The sequence below is a fragment of the Meleagris gallopavo genome, chromosome 1 (assembly GCF_905368555.1).
Source record: "Meleagris gallopavo chromosome 1, MGAL_WU_HG_1.1, whole genome shotgun sequence".
Taxonomy (NCBI): domain Eukaryota; kingdom Metazoa; phylum Chordata; class Aves; order Galliformes; family Phasianidae; genus Meleagris; species Meleagris gallopavo.
The window spans coordinates 166,465,801-166,490,686 of record NC_139404.1 but is presented as its reverse complement, the minus strand read 5'-3'; the positions used below and the strand labels follow the sequence as shown (position 1 = coordinate 166,490,686).

Sequence of the window (24,886 nt, the reverse complement as noted above, 5' to 3'; positions counted from 1 at the left end):
TCAAAAGGGATGGAGGCAACTGGTTCCTGGATGCAGGGAGGAAAAGATAGCTTGCAGGGACCTCCTACGCCCCTGGCCTGTCAAGTTTGGGCATCCAATTAATGCTATAAGTTTTAACTCTAGCATAATGGCCCTGAAATGTATTAGAAATACATCAGGTCTAAATAATTCAGATGTCAAAATGAATGTGAGGAAGAAAATGATTTAGCAGAAGGATTGCTTTATTTTCTACAGTTGCTGTTTTCTTTCTGTTCATGCACCCATAGTGACACTCTAACAAATCAGTGAAGTGGATGCACAACCAGACAGCATCGCTGATTACATCTTTCCTTGAACAAAAACAGTGAAATACTAGGGAACAAAAAAAGAGCAAGAAAAAGTTATTTAAAGAGTAGAACTATTTGATGAGATTTTATCCGCTACGTAGCTTAAAGAGAATTCCCAAACTATCTACAATCAGGACTCTGAGGGTTGTTGTACATTGTAAATGAATTTTAAATAACTCTTGTTGGCAGTTATCTTCATCTCAGGGTTGCCAAATCTCACTACTTCATCATGAATCTCATACCGCTGAATTGTTTATTTAAACCACAATTCAAAGAATCATTGATTAATGAGTTTCTTGCCTTTCATTTTTTTAATAAGTAAATTTCTCAGGGACGTACTTATTACAGAAGGTAAAAAGATAATCAGCATAAGTACCAGAACAGCCAGAGACATTATCATTCATCTGAAGCTTTCTCTAATGAAGAGAGAAGTGAATCACAGCTTGCTGGCGGGTTCTGCAGCTGCCTGCTGGCAAGAGAAGAATGTGGAGACTGAGGACACCATGCCTTCTGCCTAAGTCCTCACCCCAGCCATAAACTCTGGCCCTAGATTTGTTTTCACTCCTCATCTGCCTCCACGTTTTGTCCTGATCTCTTCATATTACCAAAAGTTTCATGAATGTAAAAAATTCCACTGGCTTCACTTTGGCTTCCTTTGTAACCGCACCCAGAGCTAGAGGCCTGTTTACAGAACCACTCAAATTACAGCAACACTTAAAAAAAACCAAAAACATAACCTATAAAACTCAGTATTTTTTAATCCTAGCTCAACTGCTGGCAGGACAAAGGGCAAGACTTGCATATTAGCTGCCCCATCATTACAGGCAGACCTCTGTAATGAAGTAGAGCTGCTGTTAGCCGCCATGGGCAAGCCTGCATGCCTTGCCTTGGCACATTGGGCTGATCATGTTTCCTTGATAGCTGTGAGATCTTGCTGCTTGTGAGACATGAAGCCTAGATGAGAGGAGATCCTGGCTCCGTACCACTAACAGGTTGGACTGCTGTCACATTTTCAGTTTTGCTCTTAACTTTCTTCAGCCACTTTCCTCCTCCATCTGATAAAGCCACCTAAAGGATTTTCAGACATCAGCACCCTCAGACACTGAGTACAAAATGATAAGATGTAAATCAGTACATAGGATTTTCTTTATCATTTGTTTTCTAGATCTTTAGAGAAGGTCTGAATCCCATTTAGAGTCTCTTCTAAGGAAATCCAGGAATACGGAATTCATTCAAAACAGCAATGAGCTGATTGCAGTGATGTGGGGGTTGGCTTCCTCTCCCAGCGACGAGAGGGAATGGCCTCCAGTTGCCTCAGAGGAGGTTCAGGTTGGGTATTGGGAAATGTTTCTCCTCAGAACGACTGGTGAGGCATTGTAACAGGCTGCCCAGGAAGGTGGTGCAGTCACCGTCCCTGGAGGCGCTCAAGAACCGTGTGGACGTGGCACTGAGGGACGTGGTCAGCGGGCATGGTGGGATGGGCTGATGGTCGGACTGGAGGAACTTAACAGGTCTTCTCCAACTGTAATGATTCTATGATTCTAAGCACAGTTCCGCGCCTAACGAACCAGCCCCAGGAGAGGGCGTTCACACGCCCACATCCAACCCAACCGGGACGAAATGTAACCTCCAACCCCCGACAACGCAGCTCCCTGCGCCCCACCCCCTCCCGCCGGCCCGCCCTTTCCCGCCCCTCAGGGCGGCCGTTACCCCTCCGCCGCTTCCCGCCTCCTGCCCGGCGGGTCGCGGTACGCATGCGCTCTCGGCCGCTGCCCCTCGGCCGCTGGAGGCGCTGTCTGCCGCCCGTGCGGGGCTGGATGAGGCGGGGGCGGGTCCGCGAGCGTGATGGCGGCTGCGGCAGCGGCGGCCGGGGGAGGCGGGGAGCGGAGCAGCACCCGGGAACGGCTGCTGGCGGCGCTGGAGGATCTCGAACTCCTGGCCAGGTAGCCGATGAAATTGGCCGCCGCTCGGTGCCGAACCGCCGGCGGGGACGGCGAGCGAGGGCCCGGGGGTTGAGGCCGAGAGGAGAGCGGCGGCCTGGGGCCGAGCGCACGCGTGGGGTTCTGCCGCCCGCGGGCTGAGGGTGGGGAGCCCGGCTGCAGCGGGGGGCTGCGAGAGCTGCGGCGGTGCTTCTTGTGCTCGGAGCTTTGTTCCTCGCTGGCCGCTGTGTCGGCTGCTATCTGTGCTGTCTGTCTCCCGAACGGCTCGTGGGCCTCGTATTACTCACTGCCAACCTACCGTGTGGCTCACTGACTGCCACAGGTAGGGCGCAGGAAACAAGCGCAGCTGTTGTTGTTCTCGTGTCCGTTTAGATTTTAGGTGGTTTTTTTCTTTTTTTTTCTTTTTTTTTCTTTTCATTTTGGATCTAATAGTCTACCATTAGAGGTTACGGCCTCAAGTTGCTCCAGGGGAGGTTCAGGTTGAATATTAGGAAGAATTTCTTCCCAGAAACAGTGGTGATGCATTGGAAAAGGCTGCCCAGGGAGGTGGTGGAGTCACCCATCCCTACAGTTGTTCAAGAACTGTATGGATGTGACACTGAGGGACGTGGTTAGTGGGCGTGGTGGGGATGGGCTGATGGTTGGACTGGATATACTTAAAGGTCTTTTTCAGCCTCAGTGATTCCTGGACCAGGACCTGGGTGTCCTGATGGACGACAGGTTGGCCATGAGCCAGCAGTATGCTCTTGTAGCCAAAAAGGCCAGTGGCATTCTGGGGTGCATTAAAAAGAGCCAGCAGGTTGAGGGAGGTGATCCTCCCCCTCTACTCTGTCCTGGTAAGGCCTCATCTGGAGTAGTGTCCAGTTCTGGGCTCCCCAGTACAAAAAAGACAGGGATCTCTTGGAAAGAGTCTAGAGGAGCAAAGATGGTGAAGGGCCTGGAGCATCTCCCCTATGAAGAAAGGCTAAATGAACTGGGTCTGTTTAGCCGTGAGAAAAGAAGACTGAGAGGGGACCTGATCCAGGTCTATAAATATCTGAGGTGTGGGGGGCAGAGTGGCGAGACCAGACTCTTTCCAGCAGTGTGCGGAGACAGGACAAGGGGAAATGGCCAGAAACTGGAGCATAGGAAGTTCCACACAAATGTGCACAAGGACTTCTTTACGGTGAGGGTGACGGAGCACTGGAACAGGCTGCCCAGGGAGGTTGTGGAGTCTCCTTCTCTGGAAATATTCAAGACCCACCTGGACACCTACTTGTGCGACCTGGTGTAGGGAACCTGCTTTGGCAGGGGGGTTGGACTCGATGACCTCTGGAGGTCCTTTCCAACCCCTACGATTCTGTGATTCTACAATAGTGAACACAAAGCATGTCAGCAATATGTTAGTGATCAGCAGTACCATGGAGCTGGACCTTTCATGATCATCATATTGGCTTGGGTGGTAGGGGACACGTGGTCTGTAACATGTCTAATCTGCGTCCCTTGTGCTAACACGGCCAAATTACAGCCCTCCCCAACATCAGTCTCAGTCTCAGCTGACCTACTTACAGCAGATAGTTTGCTAGTGATCAGTGTTGGTCAGGTATGGCAACATTTCAGTAATAGCAAGTTTCAGTATTCACTAATAGCTTTGAATTATTTTAGTCACAGAAAATGTTATTAAGGTTGGAAAAAACCTCTAGGATTAATGTGCGGAATCAAACTGTGTAACCCAAGTAAGATTACAAAGCAGGTATGGTTTATTCAGTGCTGCGCAGACACCAGGTACAAGGGGGGTAGATCCACTAACTTGCACACCATCAGGAAAAATCGTGCTACAGATATAGGCCAAACTAATACATAATCAATAGTTTTCCTGGAATTCAGATACATATTCATTGTGCCCCCGAGAGTTCATTAGCATGCAGACCCTCCCCTCTTGCGCGTACATAGTGGGTTGTGGGATGAAGATTTGTTGTAAGAAACCTTCTCAAGGAAGACCTTTCTCGCTGTCAATTTCTGACCTTTCGGGGGGCATCCCCCCCAAGACAGTTTCTTCTTGCCCTCTGGACATCTAATCACGTCCCTGCCAAATGTCCTCGGGCTGTTCTCAAACCTTATCGGTATGGCCTTCATCACCCTCACTATCCCAGACACAGTGTCTGCCATCCCTTATTTTCTAACAAGCTCTACATTCTTGCTTCTGTAAACTATAACTATTCTCCTTTGCCCCCCTTATTCTCAGTCACTGTGAAGCCTTCTTGCCTTTTTACTTTCACTTATGGGGCCCTTCTCACCTTTCAGGATCATCTAGTCCAACCATCACCCCATCCCTACCATGCCCACTAACCTCGTCCCTCAGTGCCACAGCTATATGTTTTTTGAGCACCTTCAGGGATGGTGACTTCATTGCTCCCATGGACAGCCTGTTTCAAGATGCTATTTATAGCTTTACTGGTCAGGGGCTTTTTCAAGCTTTTAGAAAAGAACCTGTTGTTGTTTTAAGGTTCTGGCTCCACTACTGTATTAGTTATACATCTCTCTTGAACTGCTTGCATCAGACTAAAGAGTGTGTCAGCACCATTCCAAGGACCCTACTTTGGATAAGTGGTTAACTCATGAGCAGCACTGAACTTATGTTAATAGCCTGAAAAACCAAACATGTTTGCCAAATTTATAGAAAAAAAATGTATAGCCTTTTTGCAGCATGATCTTATTTAGTGAGTTTCATTTGAGGTTCTTGATGGCTCTACACAATGGTGGAAAACTAAATGTGTTCTTGGAAGCAAGATCAAGAGGTTTGTTTGAGAAGCTCTTTTAACCTAGCCCCAGAATATTAGTTTTTCAGTATTCGTTTGTGCATAGCTGATACACCATTGTGAAAATACTTGCTTTTATAGAAGTGGCCTTACAACAAACTCCAGGTATGTGAACACATAGACTTAATTGCTGTAAACTGAGTGTGAAATTTGCTCTGTAGTAAATAAAAAGAAAAATAAAAAAATACGGAGCAATAGAGAACAAAAATAATATAGTCAATTCAACTTTCATCCTCTCATGGAACAAAGGTGATTATAAATAGGATACAAGTGCATTTAACTGTGCTGTTTGCCCTCTCAGTTTCTGCTTGTGTCTAATGTAGTTGGACAAGAACTTAGCTCTTTTTAAGGCCAAGTACACGTGAACACTTCATGAGCTCAAAGAACTAAAATGAAATCATGCTTCAGTCATGAAATTACTTACAGAATTGTAGTTGTGAAATCCCTGTCAACACTATTACATAAAACTGTAAAATACTCAAGTACATGAATGCTTTAATAATGATATAAATACTCAGTTGGGAAGATTTGATGTGATTTACAAATAATAGCTTAGAAAGTTGCATGAATAGTGTTTTCCTTTCAGGGAACTAATTGAAATTTTGGCAATTTCAAGAAACCAGAAGCTTCCACAACCAGGAGAAGAGAGCCAGGTAAACTGACTTTCTTAGTTGTCATTCTCTGTGCAGATAGAGACTGTGTCTTCTTATTTTCTCCCTTTGTACTTGGACTAATGATGATGACGAAGCTTTGGCATCACTGAAAAAGCAATCTTGGTTTCATGTTTTTGGTTGCTTGTTCGTTCATTTCATGCTTCATAGGCTGTTTCTGCATGCTGAGCAAGAAATAATACTCTTGTGGGTATCAGTTGCTTTTTGCAGTGTGATGGAGGGTATGTTGTTACTTGAGCTAATTAAAAGTTCTACAAAACTCTTGTCCAATAGATCCTGGAGCTGCTGATTCAGAGAGATGGAGAGTTTCAAGAGCTAATGAAGTTGGCAGTTGATCAGGGGAAAATCCATCATGAAATGCAGCTTTTAGAAAAGGTAGTAGAAAAGAGAGATAATGACATTCAGCAGCTGCAGAAGCAACTGAAAGAAGCGGAGCACATACTGGTAAGTTCACAAGGATGTCTTTGCTTCTGAGCATCTGCTAGTAGGGGGAAAGGAAAATCGTTTTGGAGAAAGCAGTTTTGTGTCAGAGAAGATTTAAATGTTTAAAACTTTGTGAGAGCTTTAGGGTTTTTTGATTTGTTGTTTTTTTTTTTCCCAGTAACACTACTTCTTTATCATGGCATTCAGTTACTTTGTATTGATAATTTTCTTCAAAAATCTACTTTGTTTCTGTTTATTTTGAAGTGTCTCCTGAATAGTTTCTCTCTTAAAATGCAGTTACAGGTAAGGGTTTCTTCACAGAGGACTTAATAGGGAAGGATACAAATGAAGGATGTACTGAAGTTTTGGTTTAGTGTTGTTTCTTTTCTTTCCACAATTAGGCCACAGCTGTTTATCAAGCAAAGGAAAAACTGAAATCAATTGAAAAGGCAAGGAAAGGTGAGTTATCCATGGTTGTATGTAATATACAAACAGTTGTAAAGAATGTTGCAAGTGAACTCAAGTTAGTAATTTTTTCTTAAGGTTGTCATCACAGATTTCAGATGCTTTGTGTGTAAACAAATTTTGACTTTGTTGTGAATCTGTAAACCATTTCAACAGAGAAAAAATGGAGCATGTGGGGATTTTATTTTATTTTTTATTTTTAGGAATAACTTTTTTTTCTTTTGTGGCAGACATGTCTTTAATATTAGAATTGAATTCAAGTTTCTGGATGCTCTTTTTGGACCAGAAACAGTCTATCTGGTTGCCTACACATCTCACAAAAGCAAATCACTTCAGTGTGATTACCTGGAAGAGTTTTTGTGTGCATGTATATTATAGCATTGTTTATAAAAGACTTTTTAGCTGGTGATAATGTTTGTATTTGTATCAAATGCTGCTATGCTGTGGCAATTGCCAAGGTAAACTTGATTTTTTTCACTTTTTTAGTAGGTGGCATTTTTAAGTTGTCTGTAGTGTTTTTGCCATACTTCCTTCTAAACAAATCAAGGAATTTCATAATGATTCTAGTAACTCTAATACAGGTGTGTTTATTTGAGGAAGGGCTACTATAGGTAACCTGTAGGTAATACAGTTACAAAAAAGGAAGATTTTAATTACTGCAGAAGTTCTGTAGTAGAAGTGCTGAAGTTTTCTTAAAAAAATATGCTTATCAAGTGCACTGTGGAAGATACTGGTTTGTGTTTCTTCAAAAGGTTAAAGAGCTGTTAACACTGAAAGCATACTGAACTTGTGGCTGTAAAGTGAGTTCACTGTGATGCTTGTTCTGTATAGTCCAAGCAGTCTCTGAGCAGTCATTGCACTTGAAGCATGCTCTTGATGTTTGACAGAATGACATTCCTCATTTTTTTCAGTTTGAAAAACCGTCCAATGTTTGGAAATAATCAGATGATGCAATCTCTTAAATATGGTAGCTTTTCTTCCTCCTTTCAGGTGCCATTTCATCCGAAGAAATAATTAAATATGCCCACAGGATCAGTGCTAGCAATGCTGTTTGTGCACCTCTGACGTGGGTACCAGGTAAATATCATGTTTATGACTATTCTTATGCCTATTCTTTTTCTTGAATAAAAAAGCACAGTCAGTATCTGGTTTTAGAATGTTTTTACACAATGAAAGACAGTTTGATTTATTAAAGATGTATAATGTTTATAGGTGTTACATCTAGCATTTCCAAGAAAACTTCATGTGCACCTGCAGAACTCTATGAAACTGCAGACTTCTGTTAACTGATTGGTCTTCTCTCATTAGTTTGCTTTTCTTTTTCCTGAATGTTGACCCTAATTAAAAGGCAGAGGTATGATGAAGACTTCTGTGTGTTTGTGTCCCTTCACTGCACATATTACATAGGATATATGTACATAGGATTTTAGTAACCTATGATTTTGGTAACAGTGAAAGCCCTACGTCTGACTCCATTGATTATGTTACAGTTGTTTTGGGAGCTATCTTTCTTATCCAAAATTAAAATGGAGGATTTTTTTTTTTTTCCCCAGTACTTGTCATAGAATGACTTGGGTTGTAAGAGACCTTAAAGATCATCCTCCTCTGCAGGGTCAGCTTCCACTAGACAAGGTTGCTCAAAGCCCCATCTGACCCAACCTTCAGCATTTCCAGTGATGAGGCTTCTACAGCCTCTCTGGGCAACCTATTCCATTGCCTCACCACCTTCATAGTGAAAAATGTCTTGCTTATATCTAATGTAAATCTACTTTTATATCTAATTCAGTTTATATCTAATCCAAATCTATCACTACATGCCCTTGTAAAAAGGCTCACTCTCCATCTTTTTTATAAGCCTTCTTTAAGTATTGAAAGGTTGTAATTAGGTCTCCTCAGAGCCTCTCTTGAGTCTAAACAACCTCCCCTATCTCAGTCCCTCTTCATAGGAGAGATGCTCCAGCTCTCTGAGCCCTCTTGTGGCTCTCCTTTACACCTGCTCCAACAGCTCCTTGTCTATTTTTCTTAATACTGAGGGCCCTAGAGCTGAACACAGTACTTAAGCTGGAGTCTCATAAGGGTAGAGAATTGAAGGAGAACCATCTCCAGTCTTCTGGCCACACTGCTTATGATGCAGCTCAGTATATGATTGACTTTCTGGGCTGCAACCATGTGCTGGCAGCTCACGTTCAATTTTTTATCCGTGAGTATCCCCAAGTCCTTCTCCACAGAATTACTTTCAGTCCATTCAGCCCCCATCCGTATTATTTAGCTGTCAAGTAGCAGAGCAAAGATGTTCTGAACTTATTATCATGTAATTTTTATGGTAAGTAGGAATGAGCAAGGAAATTCTCCAGTTCTAATAGAATAGGGTAATGCTCATTTTGATCCAGACAGGAAACCAGAAGAAAAAAATGATAATATTTCCTAATTATTATCACTATTATTATTAACAGGGGACCCACGCAGGCCATATCCTACAGATCTAGAAATGAGGAGTGGTCTCCTGGGTCAGATGAACAACCCATCCACTAATGGGGTTAATGGACACTTACCTGGGGATGCACTTGCAGCAGGCAGATTGCCAGGTAAGAGAAGTTCAACTATTTTTATTTATTTTTTTTTAATTATTCTTATTCTTTGTATGGTCAGAGTAGTTACAAATGTTTCTCAGCCATGGGAAATGAGAATTAAAAGAATGAAAATTATGGCCAATGTTGTTCCCAGCAGTGAAGGACTAGTCAATAAAGTTAATTTCTGTTAACTATTTTTTATTTGTTTGTTTCATGTTAAATGATACTGCAAACACTAGAACAAAGTAAATATGAAGAAAACTCACCTAGCTACCCAATATTTAATTTATTTTAAAATGCTGTAAGCTGATTGATATCAAATCATATGAAAAAGTGTTTCCAAAGCAAACTCTTCTTGGGCGTGACAACAATGGAATTGTGAATGCTGTGTCCAGAAGAAAAGAGATTTATTGTCTTCTCCTACTCTCCTTTAAATTCTGGACTGAAAAGATATTTGCAAGGACTGATGGAAAGGCGGTGCCTTGAGTGTAGGTCTTCTTAAAGCAAGTGTAGATCTGGTATAAAGGCAAAATTGTGTCCTCACATTTGGTGGTGAGTTGGATTTATGCAACTAGCTAATGCAGGAATGTGCTCATCTGGTATTAGGGAATTGTGGCTGTAGTTCCATAAAGTCTCAATCTACCCTCTTCCAATTTAAAGCCATTTCCCCTCATCCTGTTGCTCCATGCCCTTATAAGAAGTCCCTCCCCAGCTTTCCTATAGTCTCCCCTCAGGTACTGGAAGGCTGCTATGAGCTCCCCTCAGAGCCTTCTCTTCTCCAGGCTGAACAGCCCCAGTTCTCTCAGCCTGTCCTCGTAGAGGAGGTGCTCCAGCCCTCTGATCATCTTCATGGCCCTCCTCTGGACCTGCTCCAACAGCTCCCTGTCCTTGTGTTTGGGGGCTCCAGAATGGACGCGGTATTCCAGCTGGGGTCTCATGAGAGCAGAGTAGAGGGGCAGTCTGTTGGTCACGCTTTTCTTGGTGCAACTCAGGGTATTGTTGGTCTTTTTGGCTGCAAGTGTGCATTTCCAGCTCATGTTGAATCTTTCATCAATCAATTCCCCCGAATCCTTTTCCTCAGGGCTGCTTTCAAGCCATTCTCTGCCCAGCCTCTATCTGTAGGAGTAGAGATTAGAAGGAAAGGAGCAGAAATGACATTATGGATGCATGCTGCAGCTTTGAAGTGGGAGGTGTTTTGAGGACAAAAAGGAAAGAGATCTAGGAAGTGCTGTGGAGGGAGGAGTTCCCATGTAGGTTCATGAGAAATACACACTGGGAGTGCTTTGGAAGTAAGAGATGAGGAGAAATAGATCTGAGGAGGCCGCTGGGGTTGGTCTGCTGGGGCACTGTGAGGCATTCCTGTCTCCCACATACATCTGCTCATGGCCCTTGTTTTGTAGTAGGACTGTCTTCTCCTTTGCATTTGGTGTATCGTATTTGCTCTTTGAAAAAGGATAACCAAGGTGTTCCTGCCTAGTTCAGACTGAACTTCAATCTGAATTCCTGTGTCTACCTTACTTATTCTTTTTTGATGTAATGTTTTCATCTCTTTTTGCATAGTGACTGAGAGGGACCATTTTCATAACTGCTGGTGGTTTTGACTGTTAAGTCAGTTCATGTAGAGCTTTTCATCTTCAAAACACAGTTTGAATGTACACTGTTCTGAAAATAATTTTTCTTTTGATGAGAGATTAAGCCACCTACATAAACATGCCTCTGGCAGAATAGGCTTTTATAATGATAGAATGACTCCATCACAAGATGTTTTTAGCTGTCCAAAAGCCAGTAATGTTTTTAAGATTTTGCTTTAATTTTTTACACTGTTATTTGAGCTCCCTTATTCAGTTTGTGGATGTACAAAACTGATGGCTTGATTATGCCCCTTGTTTCCAGATGTGCTTGCTCCTCAGTATCCTTGGCAGTCAAGTGACATGTCAATGAACATGCTACCTCCTAATCATAGTAATGACTTCATGTTGGAGCCCCCGGGACACAATAAAGAGAATGAAGATGATGTAGAAGTGATGTCAACAGACTCCTCAAGCAGCAGCAGTGACTCAGACTAGGTACAGGAGGGACGGTATCCCTAGTAGACCTTTCCTGTGGTGAAGGTAGGTTAATCACAGTCCCTTTTATTATGCTGGCAGCCCTGTGCAGGGAGAAGATACAGCCAGCTCAAAAATATGAGTGGCTAATTTCAAACCATGAGCTTACAATTGATATATATATATATATATATTTTTTTTTTTCCCATTAGATGTTCAACTAAAATGACTGGGAGCTTTCTGCTGGATGAGAGATGTCAGATTTCCAGTGCTGATGTAAATGTGTGAATGTGTATGTTTGCAGGAGATGCGTGCATTTGTGTGTGTGTGTGTGTGTGTGTGTGTGTATATATATGTATAGTGTATATATACATATGTGTGTGTATATATATATATATATATATATATATACACACACTATCACACACTATACATATTAGATGACAACGTTCCTGGGACAAAAGGTGTAAGGGGAATCCCCTTGTATGTTTGCTAGTAACTCGACTGTTTTGAAAACAGCCTTTTCTATGGCACAGAAATAAGGCATAAAATTTGTAATTTTAATACCTCTTTTGTTACTGCTGAAATGCATGTTGTTAATCACCTAGTGTGTTCTGAGAACAAAACCATGGCAATAAGGTGTTTAAAAAAAAAAAAGTTTGTAATTATTGTAATATATAATAAACTCACCTTTGATGCAACTTTGCTACACTTTGCAAACGTAAATCTTGGGTTTGTTGTGTGAGTTCATTAGTCAGCGCATTTCATCTCAGTGTGTGTGTTTGATTTCTGATTAAGTTTCAGAAGTTTGTGCTCCTTTTTTACTGGGATATGTAATCACAGAATTACAGAATGGCCCGGGTTGGATCATGAATCTCCAACCCCCTGCCACATGCAGGGCCACCAACCTCCCCATCTGCCCAGGACCAACCTGTCCTTCAACACCTCCAGGAACGGGGCATCCACAACTTCCCTGGGCAGCACTTTACCACTCTTTCTGTAAAGAATTTCCTCCTGATATCCAACCTAAATCTTCCCTCCCTCAACTTCAAACCATTTCCCCTTGTCCTGCTGTTATTTACCATTGTAAAGAGTTGACTCCCCTCCTGTTTATAGTGAGCTACAGTGAGGTCACCCTGCAGCCTTCTTTTCTCCAGGCTTTTTCCCTTTGCAGTGTCAGTATTGGAAGCAGCTGAGCAGTCAGCAAGTCTGTTCTTTTCAACTGAGCCTATCAGGTACACACAATGTGACTGCAGACCCTGAAGCAGGGGTCCCAGAGCCATAGATGCTTTGGAGCATACTGCAGATTCAGCTATCTTCAGTTCAGAAGGAGCTCACTTATTATTTAGTCTTTGTCACCTATAATTTTTTTCAGTTCTTTGAACCTGTTCATTTGTTTGCTTCAGCAATTGCATTTTTATCTGAGCTGTAAGTGTTCTTTCATCTTTCCAAAGTTATTTCTCTTGGCTTTCTTTGCTCTGTTTTGCTTAGGGAGTCATATGATGACAGCTACTCTTTTATTTTTGTGATTTGATCAGGTTACTCATGCAAACTGTTACTTATACCAGTTACAGGTTTCTGCCCTGCCTTACTGTTAAGGCTACCTGAAACATAGATCAAAGTTCTCTCAACTTTAAATATTCTGTGCAGGAAATAGCTGTTAAATCAAGAATCCTTCCTTATTTGTTCAGGCAAGCCTTCAGCAGGGACAGTAATGATACCATATGACCAGTATATATATGAGTCCCATAGGGATATAGAAATGAAAATCACCTCTTCAGTTAGGTTCAAGCACTTAAAGAGAATATGGGCAATTTGGTTTTGTCTCAGCTATCACTTTTGGGAGAATTTTCACTTCCTAAGATTTTTTTACCTTCATTTTGCAGTTAGAAGAAATTCTTATTCATAGGTGTTTTAATCTTTATGCTAGAATCAGCTTTTTTTCTTAGATGCCTACTCTCCAGCTGTCTTTTAAGATAAGTGTTTGCCCTTTAAAAGAGGCCAGGTGCATTTGACACCATCTCTGGAGGCATTCAGGGCCAGGCTGGATGTGGCTCTGGGCAGCCTGGTCTGGTGGTTGGCGACACTGCACATAGCAGGGGGTTGAAATGAGATGATCACTGTGGTCCTTTTCAACCCAGGCCATTCTATGGTTTTATGATTTGGATCAACATAAATTAACCATCCTAACAAAAAATAATTACTTAGAAGTGTAATGTACCCCAAAGTCTTATTTGGCAATATCATGTGATTCACTCATTTAAATACTGAGAAGGTGGGTGGTTGTTTCCAGATATAAATAAAAAAGGAACAGAAGCCAGAGTTTTGTGAAATAACCACTTACTTTCCTGGATTGTTTAATGGTCTGCTAAGGGATTAAAAGGTACCCCTAAGTTACCTGTTTCATATATTTAAGAAATCAGCTCTTCTGACAGTTCTCCTTGTGCATAAAATCAGACTTGGCACATAAGATGCATCCTAGATAGTTTCATTGTGTAAATAGTTCAAACTATTTGTTCAGGAAGGTTTTTTTTCTGAGTGGTATGCCAAGGTGCTGGCTACTATAAGCAATTTAACATAAACTTGCAAAGGTTTAACTGCATGTTCTGTTATTCAGTTGCTTAGGTGTGTACAGAATGCATTTTCCTACTTAATTTTATATTTAATTTGCTCTTTGATATTTCTGCTTAGTTCAAAAGGACTAAAAATGGTTGAGCATCAGATATTGGGAGTGCTAGAAATAGAAATGCAAGGTGCATTCAGAACAAGTGAACAGAGATTGCTGGTAGCTGATTGCAGTAATGCACTGTCATTTAATCAATCCACTTAGGAAGGGAATGGTAACCCTGCCATATGGTTATGCTGTGTCCTCATTTCAGTAGCTACTAGTCTGCTTACAACAGATGGAGTGAATATAACCATTAACTGTAACTGCAATTATTGCACTACGAACTACTGTATGCTGACCTGGGTTTTCCCATCAATACTTAGATGCCTTCCAATATCTAAAAGACCACTAAGTTGTTTGAATTACTAAATATTTTTAATTATTCATTGAGACAGATGGGCTGGACATCTGTCAACTCTTCCTACAACCACTTTGTTGACAGCTGAACGGAGCAATTATTAATAAACATGAAGTTGCTTTTGGAAAGAAAATCTCCACTTCTGAATAGAAAAATAGGTTTCATACAAAGGTAGAGCAGTAAAGGAATTTTCATTGGTATCTTCAATTTCAAAACTGCTTTTTAACAAAATCTTTCTTCATAGAAAATCTGTCATGAGGGAAAGCTGCACATAGAATTTGGAGCAGTAACTGTCTAGGAGACATCTTTGTGCCTTTTATCATCTTCCTGCTTCACATCAAAAAGAAACATCACCATTAAATAATGTTTCTATGCAAAGTGGGGAAGAACTTTAAGCTATTCAATCTCATGTAGGAATTACCAAGTCAGTGCATAATTTCAGACAATCTTGATCTTCCACTATTGTGCTGCTTTTATTTAAAGAAAATAAACACATCTCAGATAATTTTCTACAATGGGTATAGTTAAACAAAACAAACAAATGTATTTTAAAATAACCCTGGAGAGAAAAAAAAAATAAGGCAGTTATGTGATTTTTTTTTTTTTAAAGTCACAATCCGTCCCTATCCAAAAATTAATGGTTGAAATCCAGCCTGGTTTATGGTTAATATCTACAGCCTGAGAAGAGCCAACTTTGGTTACAGTTACTATAAAAATGACAAATCCATCATTTTTGTATATATGTTCTATGATCTCATTTGCTACCAATTCAATTATTGGGTCACCCCATGCAGAAAATTAAGATGTTAATCAAGTCATAGTAGCTGTAAAGGATGAACACCTATCTGTGCTGTTTAATACTGACAGCCTTCCTAAGCCAGCAAGTGCAGCTGCCTGACATAGAGCTACACACCTATAAATGAGTCTTTCTTCACTGTGTTAGTTCTGTCAACCCAGCAGAGGACTGTAGGTGCTTTGACATTAACCTCTTAGGGTTCAATAACATGGTCAGAAATTATAATTAACTGAGATCTGAAGTTCTTCTGTAAACAAGTTCTACTGCAAACAGAAGGTAGGTGAAAGGGGGTGGCAAAAAGGGTCAGAGAATTTTCATTCTCTGCAACAATCTTTTAATGTTTGTAATACTGATTTCCAAGTATAATGTAGGAGAACATGACATTCTGTGGAAAACTGGACTTTTGTTTCATAGAAATGCTGAAAGCATCTCAACTGGAGCTATGAAACAAGGCTAAATTTAAAGATTGGTCCAAAATCATAGAATTGTAGAACGGCTTGGCTTGGAAGGGAGCTCAGAGATCATCAAGATCCAACCCCCCTGCTGCAGGTAGGGCTGCTGACCTCCACATTTAACACTAGACCAGGTTAGATGTATACCTGCAGGAAAACAGCATGATATACAAAACAGCTTTATGAAGAAACCAGGACCGTTGCTTAAACAAATCATTTTCCCTTGGGCATGCTGTTACAGCTGTTTCAAGTGTAAACTTGAAGTGAGCTTCTCATTTACTTCCACAGGGCATCTCATCTGTATAAAGATTCCCCAGATAAAACAGTATGCCTAAAGGAAAACATTAATCATTAACAGCTACGGAAGATGTTTGCAGTTGCTTGGAAGGCAGCCCTGTGTACCTCCTGGATGCACGACAACTCAGGTGAAAGCACTGCAGCATGTGACATGTTGATAACTGCAGTTCAGACCTGGGCAAAGCTAACACGAAACGTCCTTTTGACTTCTGCACCACAGAAGCAGGTCGGTCCTTTGGGCTGTCACACCACCAGGCTTCATGCCAGCTGATGGCTCCCCGTGTACCCCTTCAGGTGATCCAGGTCTTCTGTAAAAGGGTTGTAACCTTGTTCCCTCAGGCACCGCAGGCCCCAGAAGAGGTGCTCTGCTGGTGGAAACTCATCCCATTTAACCCACTCCCAACCTGAAAAAATAAAAAATAAACATTGTGACCATAACGCCTCTCCAAACCTGTACGGATGCTGCTTGCACAGAAGCTGCCAACACCGTACTCACGCTCAACGTTAAGCCAGCGGTTGCTCAACGTCCAGCGCTGCAGCCCCGCCCCTCCCGCCCTCACCCTCGTTCTTGTCGGGCTCGCAGTTGCGCGGCTCCTCCCCCGGCTCGGCTTCGCCCTTCATGAGGACGGTGACGTAATGGTAGTGCGCGGCGGCGCACACGGCGTTGACAGCGGAAGCGAAGCGCACGTTGCGCAGGCGCAGCGCCGCCTCCTCCAGCGTCTCTCTGGCGGCGCACTCCGCCAGGCTCTCCCTGCGGGCGGATCGGGAGCGTGAGGAGGGCTGCGGTCCCACGGCGGGCGGCTGGCTGTCCGCGCCGCCCGGGGGGCTGGGGCTCCTACCCGAACTCTAGGTGGCCTCCGGGGAGCTGGTACGTGCCGGCTCCCATCGAGCCTTTCCTCTTGCCCAGCAGGACGCAGTTGGGGTGCGCGGGGCTGGTGACCACCACCCCTACGCCGATCCCGGGGCGCTGGGGCCGCGTCGCTTCGCCCATGGCAGCCGCGAGGTGTGCGCGAAGGTGCCTCCGCTGCCGGGGTGGCTGTGGTAGTGCGGCGGCTGCGCATGCGCATAGCGGCGTCTTGTGGAGAGGCGTGGCCTCGCCTCAGGCGCTCTTCCCGCCCGCCGCCAGGGGGAGAATGCTCACAGGACGTTATGCGGTTGATAGCGGTAGTAGCACAGCAGCCTTAACTCGTGTAAAAAGCAACGAGTTAACCACGAAACGAAAGCTGGCTTCAAACAGGAATATGCCACCTAGATACGACTCCGTGCCATGGGATACAGGGTTCCAGTTGATCTGCAGATCTGTATGGAGTGGAGTGGTTCTTACTGTGTCAGCTGGTGGTTTCAGCTAGGTGAAATCACTTAGAAATCGTTCAAAAGAAAACCCGCAACCACAGTTATGCAGAAATCAAGAAGCAGAATGGAAATTCTTTAAGGGTAAAATGGAAAAACAAATGGAAATCTGTGTTAACAAACATTTTTTCTTCATTTTTCATGTTTCTTTTAATTATAGAATGATTGGCATTGAAGAAAACTCAAATACTACATAATTGTAGGGGTTAGAAGGGACCTCTGGAGATCCTCCAGTCCAGCTCCCTAGTAGAACAGGTTCCCTGTACCAGGTCAGACAGGAAGGTGTCCAAGGGGGTTTGGAATTTGTCTGGAGAAGGAGGTCCCACAACTCTCTGGACAGCCTGTTCTAGTGCTTTGTAAGTTGAAAGTAAAACACTTAACTATGTTTGTATGGAACTTACAGTGTGCCAGTTTGTGCCCGTTGCCCCTTGTCCTGTTGCTAGGCACCAAGGAAAAGAGCCTGGCCCCATCCACTTGACTACCACCCGTTAGCATATTAAGCATTGATAAGATTCCCTCTCAGTCTTCTCCAGTCTACCAGGTCTATCAGCCTTTCTTTTAAGGAAGATGCTCCAGGTCCTTCATCATCTTTGTAGCCCTCTGCTGGACACTTTCTGTAAGTTCCCTGTCCTTGAACGGAGAGCCCAGACACGGCCTCAGCAGGGCAGAGAGTAGAGGGGGAGGGTGGCTTTTCTCGACCTGCTGACCGCATCCTTTTCAATGCACCCCAGGATACCGTTGGTCTTCTTGACCACAGGGGCACACTGCCGGCTCATATATTCCATATAAATAACTAAAATTTGTCAGTGGCTGTGATTTTCCCTTTCACCAGCCCACTGATCACAAAAAGGATATGAAGTATTATTCTTTTTCAGGACTTTAAAATTTTGTCCTGTATTCAAAACAGTATTTTGTCCTGTTTTGAAAATGTACCTTTATACAGGTATTTTTATTCACTTACAAAGGTCATTTGGCCAAATTGGCTGCCTATTGATCCCTACTTTTTGTGGGATTTGTTTTCTGATGTTGGGTTGCTCAAACTGACTCCATATGGTCTCAGATGACCCTGGTGTTGGTATGCAGAAGTGTCAGAGTGTGTGTTGGAGGCAGAGCTGCCCATTGAAACTAGTTGTCTGTTTTTATCTGTAATGTCAGCCCACAACCTGAATTATTGATATCAGTACGTTAAAAAAAAAAAAAATCTCAGGCAAAATCCCAGGCTAACGGGCATTCTGTGAACTTAATTCATTTATTTCTGTCTGTGTCTTCCAGTATAGGCATAGTAATCTTCAGATTAAACATTGGTCAGTTATGCCATTTCTGTATTGAAAAGATGATAATGATTTTAAATTTTATCAAAGACTACTCATCATCAGCAGCAATGAAAACATTCTTCTTCATGTTAAATGTAAATCATTTTCCTGTATCTTACACCATACAGCATTTACAAACAAGACTGAGGATTGCCTCCTCTCATTCAACTCATACTGTTAAATGCAAAAAACACTAAAAACACTCATGTGGTCGTTATGTTTGTTTCAATGGTAGAAGGATAACTACCTGTTTTACAAACATATGATTTTGGGGGGAGGCTTTGGGATACATGTGTTTGTCTTTGATTCTTTCAATTTCCGTATGTTATGTTTGTGATCATTAGCAAAGGATGCTGTAAAAATAAAGCACTTCTTTTTTGACTGACTCTGTTTTAATTGCTTTTTTTACAGGACTTATGTAGGATGTAAATGTGCACTCAGGTTTTGCACAGATTGTTAAAAAATATTGGCAAGTATTTTTAACTCTTATGATGAACAGATATCCAATGAAGAAAAGAGATAAGAACAAATCCAGAATGAGAAAGTACAATTTCATCTTCTATCATAGTAATAGTAAATATATGCATAGTAGTTTCCCCTTCTCTCAATCAGCCATAAACAAACTGGGGAATGAAAGGCTGGAGAGCAGACCCACAGAAAGAATGACAGAATTACATGAGTTTGAAGGGACCTCTGAACATCACTGAGTCCAGCCCTTCGCTAAAGCCTACAGTAGGTTGCACAGGAAAATGTCCAGGCAGGTTTTTGAATATCTCCAGAGAAGGAGACGCCATGACCTCTCTGGGCAGCCTGTTCCAGTGCTCTGTCACCTTCACAGTAAATAAGTTTTTTTCTCATGTTGAATACAACTTCCTGTGTTACAGTCCGACCGTGTTTCTGGGTTCCTTCCAACTCAGGGTATTCTATGATTGGTGATATTGCCATACAGAGAGCTGCTTCCCATCTAGCAAAGCAGTGAGAGAACTCCATTGATTTGGGAGCTAAAATGAGTCTCCTGGGGACCTACTTCTCTTGTGCAGTGTTAGGATAATAGGCAGTGAGTGTGTTAGAGCACTAGGGCAGATTGCTTGGAAAGGCTATGCAAGCTCTGAAGTTACTGATGAAAACTCAGCTGGACAGAGCCCAGGGTCATCTGCTCGAAGTTACTATGAAGGGAGTAGGATGGTTGTAACAGATGGCCATTCCAACTTAAACATATGATTCTATTGTGGTAGCAGCTAGGATTTCTTCTGATGAATTTATGTACTCACTATTTGCAAAAACAGGAAATCAGTAAAAGGTCTGCATTTTTTATTTAAATAACAATTCTACCTGCTAACGTAACGGGAAGGAGTAGCTCCTCACTCTTACATAAGCAGTTCCTCTGATTTGAAGACCACTTGTCTACTTACAGCTAAGAATGGATGACAGACCCTGTAATATCACAAATATGTCTTACGTCCTTTGGGATTTGTCAGGGCTCTAAGCAACCTGATCTAGCTGTAGATGTCCCTGTTCATTGCAGGGGAGTTGGTTTAGATGACCTTTAAAGGCCCCCTTGAACTCAAACAATTCTGTGATTCTATGATTTGTATTTCTTGGGGAGATAACAGACAAGTTGAAAGTGCTTAGCATTTTGTAATTCCTTGATTTTAGTTTTGGTAAGCTTTCTAAACTATAAATATTAATCCTATCAATTTCTAGCATATCTACTTTTCTGTATCAAGGGAGAAATTTCAGGAAACAGTTCTGTTAATTATTAGAGATGCAAGGGGGGAAATATAAATTGGATTTGGGGAAAAAAAAAGCCTTCCAGGAGGAAAAAGATGCTTATTGGTCAAAAGATGAACATCTTTTCAAGTTAGCTTCTGTAAATCCCCTTGCCACTTTAGAGGCATTTTAGAGGCTTGCCATTATTATCTGAGTATTTCACCTCACATGGCATATTCCAACCCCTCTGACTTAAATGTGCCCACTTACTTTTTCTTGTCACTTGGAACTGGGAGGTAGTTTTGCCTCACAGCTGAGAAATCAGGGTGACGCCCTTGTCGTGTTCAGTATCAGCAGGTGAGTTTAAGCCACTTTGAGAACTGAGTATTCAGCCAAAACTTGCTCACACAGTCAGCGAAACTGAGACATGATCTAATAAGCTGTCACAAACTGCCTATGAGAAATGTCAATGACAAGAGAGTATCTGGTCTCTATGATTCCATTAGAATTCCAGGACTGATATTCTTCATTTCCTTCTCAATGTAAAACAGCAGATGCTTTAGGCAAAGCAAGCAGAGAAATCAAATGCCTTATTTTTGTTGTTACTGTTGTTACCCTCTATTCAGATTCAATCATTAAATTGTTCTGATTAAATTGGCATAAATGCTGCCATGTTTATAAGAGGAGTGATGCATGAGGTTGGCAACTGTATCTTCTGGGATGCTGTGCTTTGGAGATTTTAGATACAACAGGATTCTCCACTAGAGTCCAGTTCTGTGACAGTAGAACAGATTTTGCTCTTTGTTGTCACAGAAGATCTTCCAATACATGTCTGAGTACTTCATTGTTCTTATCATCACCTGTGTGAAACATGACAAAGAAGCTGACAGGTGTATCTTCCTTCTTAATAGCTTGTCATGCAACTTGTTAAGATGCAATGTGCTTCCATTTGTAAAAAAAAAAAAAAAAAGTTGCCTTTTGTTTCCCAAATCCATTCTTTTTTTTCCCTGTCTACATATGTGACAGACAATGATGCTTGTGATAGATTTAGATTTCTAACAATACCCCTGATAAGCTTTGGTTTGTTTTCTTATAATTTGAGATTTTAATTTAATTGCCTTTGTGTTTCTTCTCTGCAATTGCAAATATGCTGTCAAATATGCTGACAATTAGTATTAAACACTTGTCAAACCATTTTTCTTTTCAGTGTAAACCAGATACGATAATTTGTATTCTCCATCTAGGATTTTATAAGATCTACACAATGCATCTGAATATTAATCAAGGAAAATGAAAGAAGATTGGTGAGGGACAAGAAGTTAACTTGGTCTGCCTCCCTGAGCTTATAGGAAGTGGAAGAAAATGAAAGAAAGATTGACCTGCTGAGGTTGCTAGTTAGGTCCCATGTGGCCTGGATGTCTGTCCAGGCCTTGCCTCTAAACTTGGACACTTTTCTACAGCTGTAGAATAGGATAACACAAGAGAACTTTTTTGTCAGAAAAATCTTTGGATAAAAAGCAGGAAAATGTTCACAGTATCTTCAGCGTGTCCCTGGCCTCTCACAGAACTTAATAGTTTGATGAGTGGCCAACAAGGAAACTGTGAAGAATATAGAACAATGAAAATAAATAAAGACTGCACCCCTGAAGCTAAAATACTGGAATATTCAGAAACAACTGTTTTTAATTTTCCAAATGAAGATGGGAAATTTTGCAGAAGTTAGCTTGCTTTATCTCTGCCTGTGTCACCAACTTCATTACAAATCTATGATCTGCATAATTCTCCACAATCCTCATCTTTCTGTAAACTCCAACTCATTACATTTTCATACCAGAATTTATGAGAGCTTTCAGGTTTTCTACTTTCTGTACTTCCTTATCATAGAACAGAAAATTCTTGTGTTTAATAGCATACTTCAGAAAAGGCCTGCCTGAGCAAAATAAGTTTTGTTTCTCTAACCTTCTCTGACTCTCACAAACTAACTCTTGTACTTAAAACAAAACAAAACAAAACAAAACAAAAAATATATATATACTGTCAGCACCAAAGTGGCCATAGTCTTCACAAAGATTTAAGTAGAATAATGGTGTGCATATACAAGTATTTGCTTTACTATTTTAATTGCTTGTTAGTTTTTTTCTTTGCTCTGGTGTAGACAGACAAGATTGAGTCATCAGAATGGGTGTAGGAGGTGAGACAACTCTGTTATATTTGTAGCTCTGCCATTAACTTTTTAAGTGACCTTGGGCAACTCATAGTCTGGAAAAGATGGATTGAGATCCAACTTCTGTAAATCTCCTGTGTGTAGTCAAAGTCAGGGCAGATTGAGACAGAAGAATATAAGTGTCTCCATGATTTCAAGCCAAAAATCCATCAAAGACAGTAGGTGGGGGTCCAATGTGGATCTCTGAAAAATAGGCAAGAAAACATGACAGGGCTTTTGGCTGCTCTTTTATAGCCATTTGCATCTCAGGTACTTCTCAGAGCAAAGGTGGCTTCTGTGTATTTAGTAACCTTCCTCTCTATTCTCTTCTATGAACTTATGAAGACCCCTACTGAGCCCGTGTGAACTCCTGACATTTGCACCGAGGCAAGGTGCTCCACAGCTGAACTACACACGATGTGAAGGATCACTTCTCATGGCTTCTGTGCAAGCAAATTCCTTTTGCTGCAGTGAACCTCTCACCAAGTAGCCTCCCCTGGCATCTCATGATTCCTATATGTGGAGAAATGGTGAAGTGGTGCTTACTGTTCAGAAGAAAATTGCACCCATCCAGGCCCGAGGCTGTACAAGTTCCTGATATGAAAACAGGTGAAAATGTCAGAATCTTTGCAGGAGGGATGCAGGAGCATCCTTATGTTGAGACACTGTATTGCCTTTCTCTATGACAATTGGAAGAACAGATGGAATAACGTCATACTTGAGACTTCAGCAAGTAAATAGCTTCATGTTATTAAATGCTCCCAAGGTTCCCTTTAGTAGTTTGTCCGGAGTCAACCCTGACAGCTGTCCTGCTAACCAGCAACACAGTGAGAATTAACTAGCTGGAAGTTGTGCTGTGTAAAGCTATGGAGACTGCACTGAAGAATTTTTCTCATTTTGCTTCTGGTAAGATTTTTCCCTGTGACTTTGGCTAGTCTGGCAGCTAAACATGTCTACCAATGTACAATGCATCCTGATTGTAGCCAAAATCAATATATTTTCCTGTTTCTTCTGGAAAACAAAGAAAAGATGAATGCATCCTTTCCAAGAACTTACTTTTAATGGTTTCTGCAGAGTTTGTTTTTTATTTGCACATCTCCAGGCTACTTTGTACTGACAATCTGAGCCAGACGGTGGCATCCATGATCAGAAAACAGAGAAATTCATGACTTTTTTACAACAAATCCCAGTTATACTAATTCTTTCAGCCAACAATGAACTCAGACAATGCAACATGCAGATTATTAAAGGCCTCCATACAGCTGTTTTTTGGATTGTACACAGTGGCAGTAGCTGCCATAATCTTTCCAGTCCTTTAATATGGTCTATCATAATTCTGTAGCTCCTTACAGCTTCAGTGAGGTGCTCATGCCTTGATTGTCTGAATGTAAGAGGTGCAGACCTAAGTGCTCTGTGGAGTTTGCTGCAGATAAGAGTAATGCTGTAGGCAGATAGCAGAGGATCAGAAGCAAAATAAATGAACAGTTGTTACTCTGTCTTTCCCAATACTTGCCTAAAGAGAAGCTATGATGGTACACTTTCAGTTTCAGAAGAAAAATGCAACCTGTCCAGTTACTGGGTAATTCCAGTCACAAAACTCACTAGGATCACATGTCCACCATTGTTTTCCTTGAGATTAGATTTAGCTTTGTGGTTCACATGCATAGAAATAACTGCATTTTTCTTCATTACTGACCTCTACTATTGATAGAGCATACTTCTCATTCTGGTTTCCCAGAATTAATGCTTTCTTATACATTATTTCCTAATTAATGTTCTCCATTAAAGCTTTGTTTGCCCGTGACTCACAAGGTTTATTCATTGCAGAAGGTTCTGTCTTTTACATGAACTCACTAGTGAAATCACCCAAGGACACCATAGTAAACAAACACATGCTAATTTGCTAAAGCAGAGACTCAGCTGCATACTACATGAGGCAGAAGTTAATTTTATGTGATATAGAAAGCCTGGTAGACTGGGGCTGTAAGGATGGATTTCAGAATAACTGTGTGCAAATATTGGGTCTTTGGTTCAGTAATTGGTGTGTTTGATTTATTGTGTGAAGACACTGAAATAAAGAAAAAGAATCTTGAGGGTGAAAAAATTCTTGGAGACGACACCGAATTGGGAGAAAGTGTTGATCTGCCTGAGGGTTGGAAGACTCTATAGAGGGATCCTGACAGGCTGGATCGAAGGGCTGAGGACAATTTTATGAGCTTCAACAAGACAAAGGCAGAGTGGCTGTAAAGCTGTGTGGAGGAAAAGGATCTAGAGGTGTTAATTGACAGCTGGCTGATCGTGAGCCTGCAGTGTGTGCAAGTGGTCAAGAAGGCAAACAGCGTCCTTGCTGGTATCAGCAATAGTGCAGCCAGGAGGAGCAAGGAAAGTGACTGTCCCTCTGCTCTCAGCAATAGTGAGGCTGCACCTTGAGTACTGTGTTCAGTTTTGGGCTCCTTGCTACAAGAAAGACATTGAGGCCCTGGAGCGTGTCCAGAGAAGGG

General features: G+C 41.8%; 2 protein-coding genes across 3 annotated transcripts; one reads left to right on the top strand and one right to left on the bottom strand.

The window, feature by feature from the left end:
- Positions 1–2,112: 2,112 nt before the first annotated feature.
- Positions 2,113–11,964, top strand: MED4 (mediator complex subunit 4). The gene is made up of 8 exons (XM_085215851.1): positions 2,113–2,269; positions 5,651–5,717; positions 6,009–6,179; positions 6,560–6,617; positions 7,614–7,700; positions 9,077–9,208; positions 11,087–11,304; positions 11,451–11,964. The coding sequence occupies exons 1-7, from the start codon at positions 2,172–2,174 to the stop codon at positions 11,257–11,259; spliced, it is 786 nt and encodes a 261-aa protein (XP_085071977.1). The 5' UTR covers positions 2,113–2,171; the 3' UTR covers positions 11,260–11,304; positions 11,451–11,964.
- Positions 11,965–14,712: 2,748 nt separating this feature from the next.
- NUDT15 (nudix hydrolase 15) lies at positions 14,713–17,113 on the bottom strand. 2 transcript variants are annotated; one of them, XM_010728819.4, is made up of 3 exons: positions 16,649–17,093; positions 16,370–16,560; positions 14,713–16,213 (listed from the first exon to the last, which is right to left on the bottom strand). In XM_010728819.4, exons 1-3 carry the CDS (start codon positions 16,798–16,800, stop codon positions 16,068–16,070), a joined length of 489 nt encoding a protein of 162 aa, XP_010727121.1. In that variant the 5' UTR covers positions 16,801–17,093; the 3' UTR covers positions 14,713–16,067. The 2 variants fall into 2 exon arrangements, with proteins under 2 accessions (XP_010727121.1, XP_085071979.1); XM_085215853.1 differs by having other exon boundaries at positions 16,067–16,213; positions 16,306–16,560; positions 16,649–17,113.
- Positions 17,114–24,886: the final 7,773 nt, after the last annotated feature.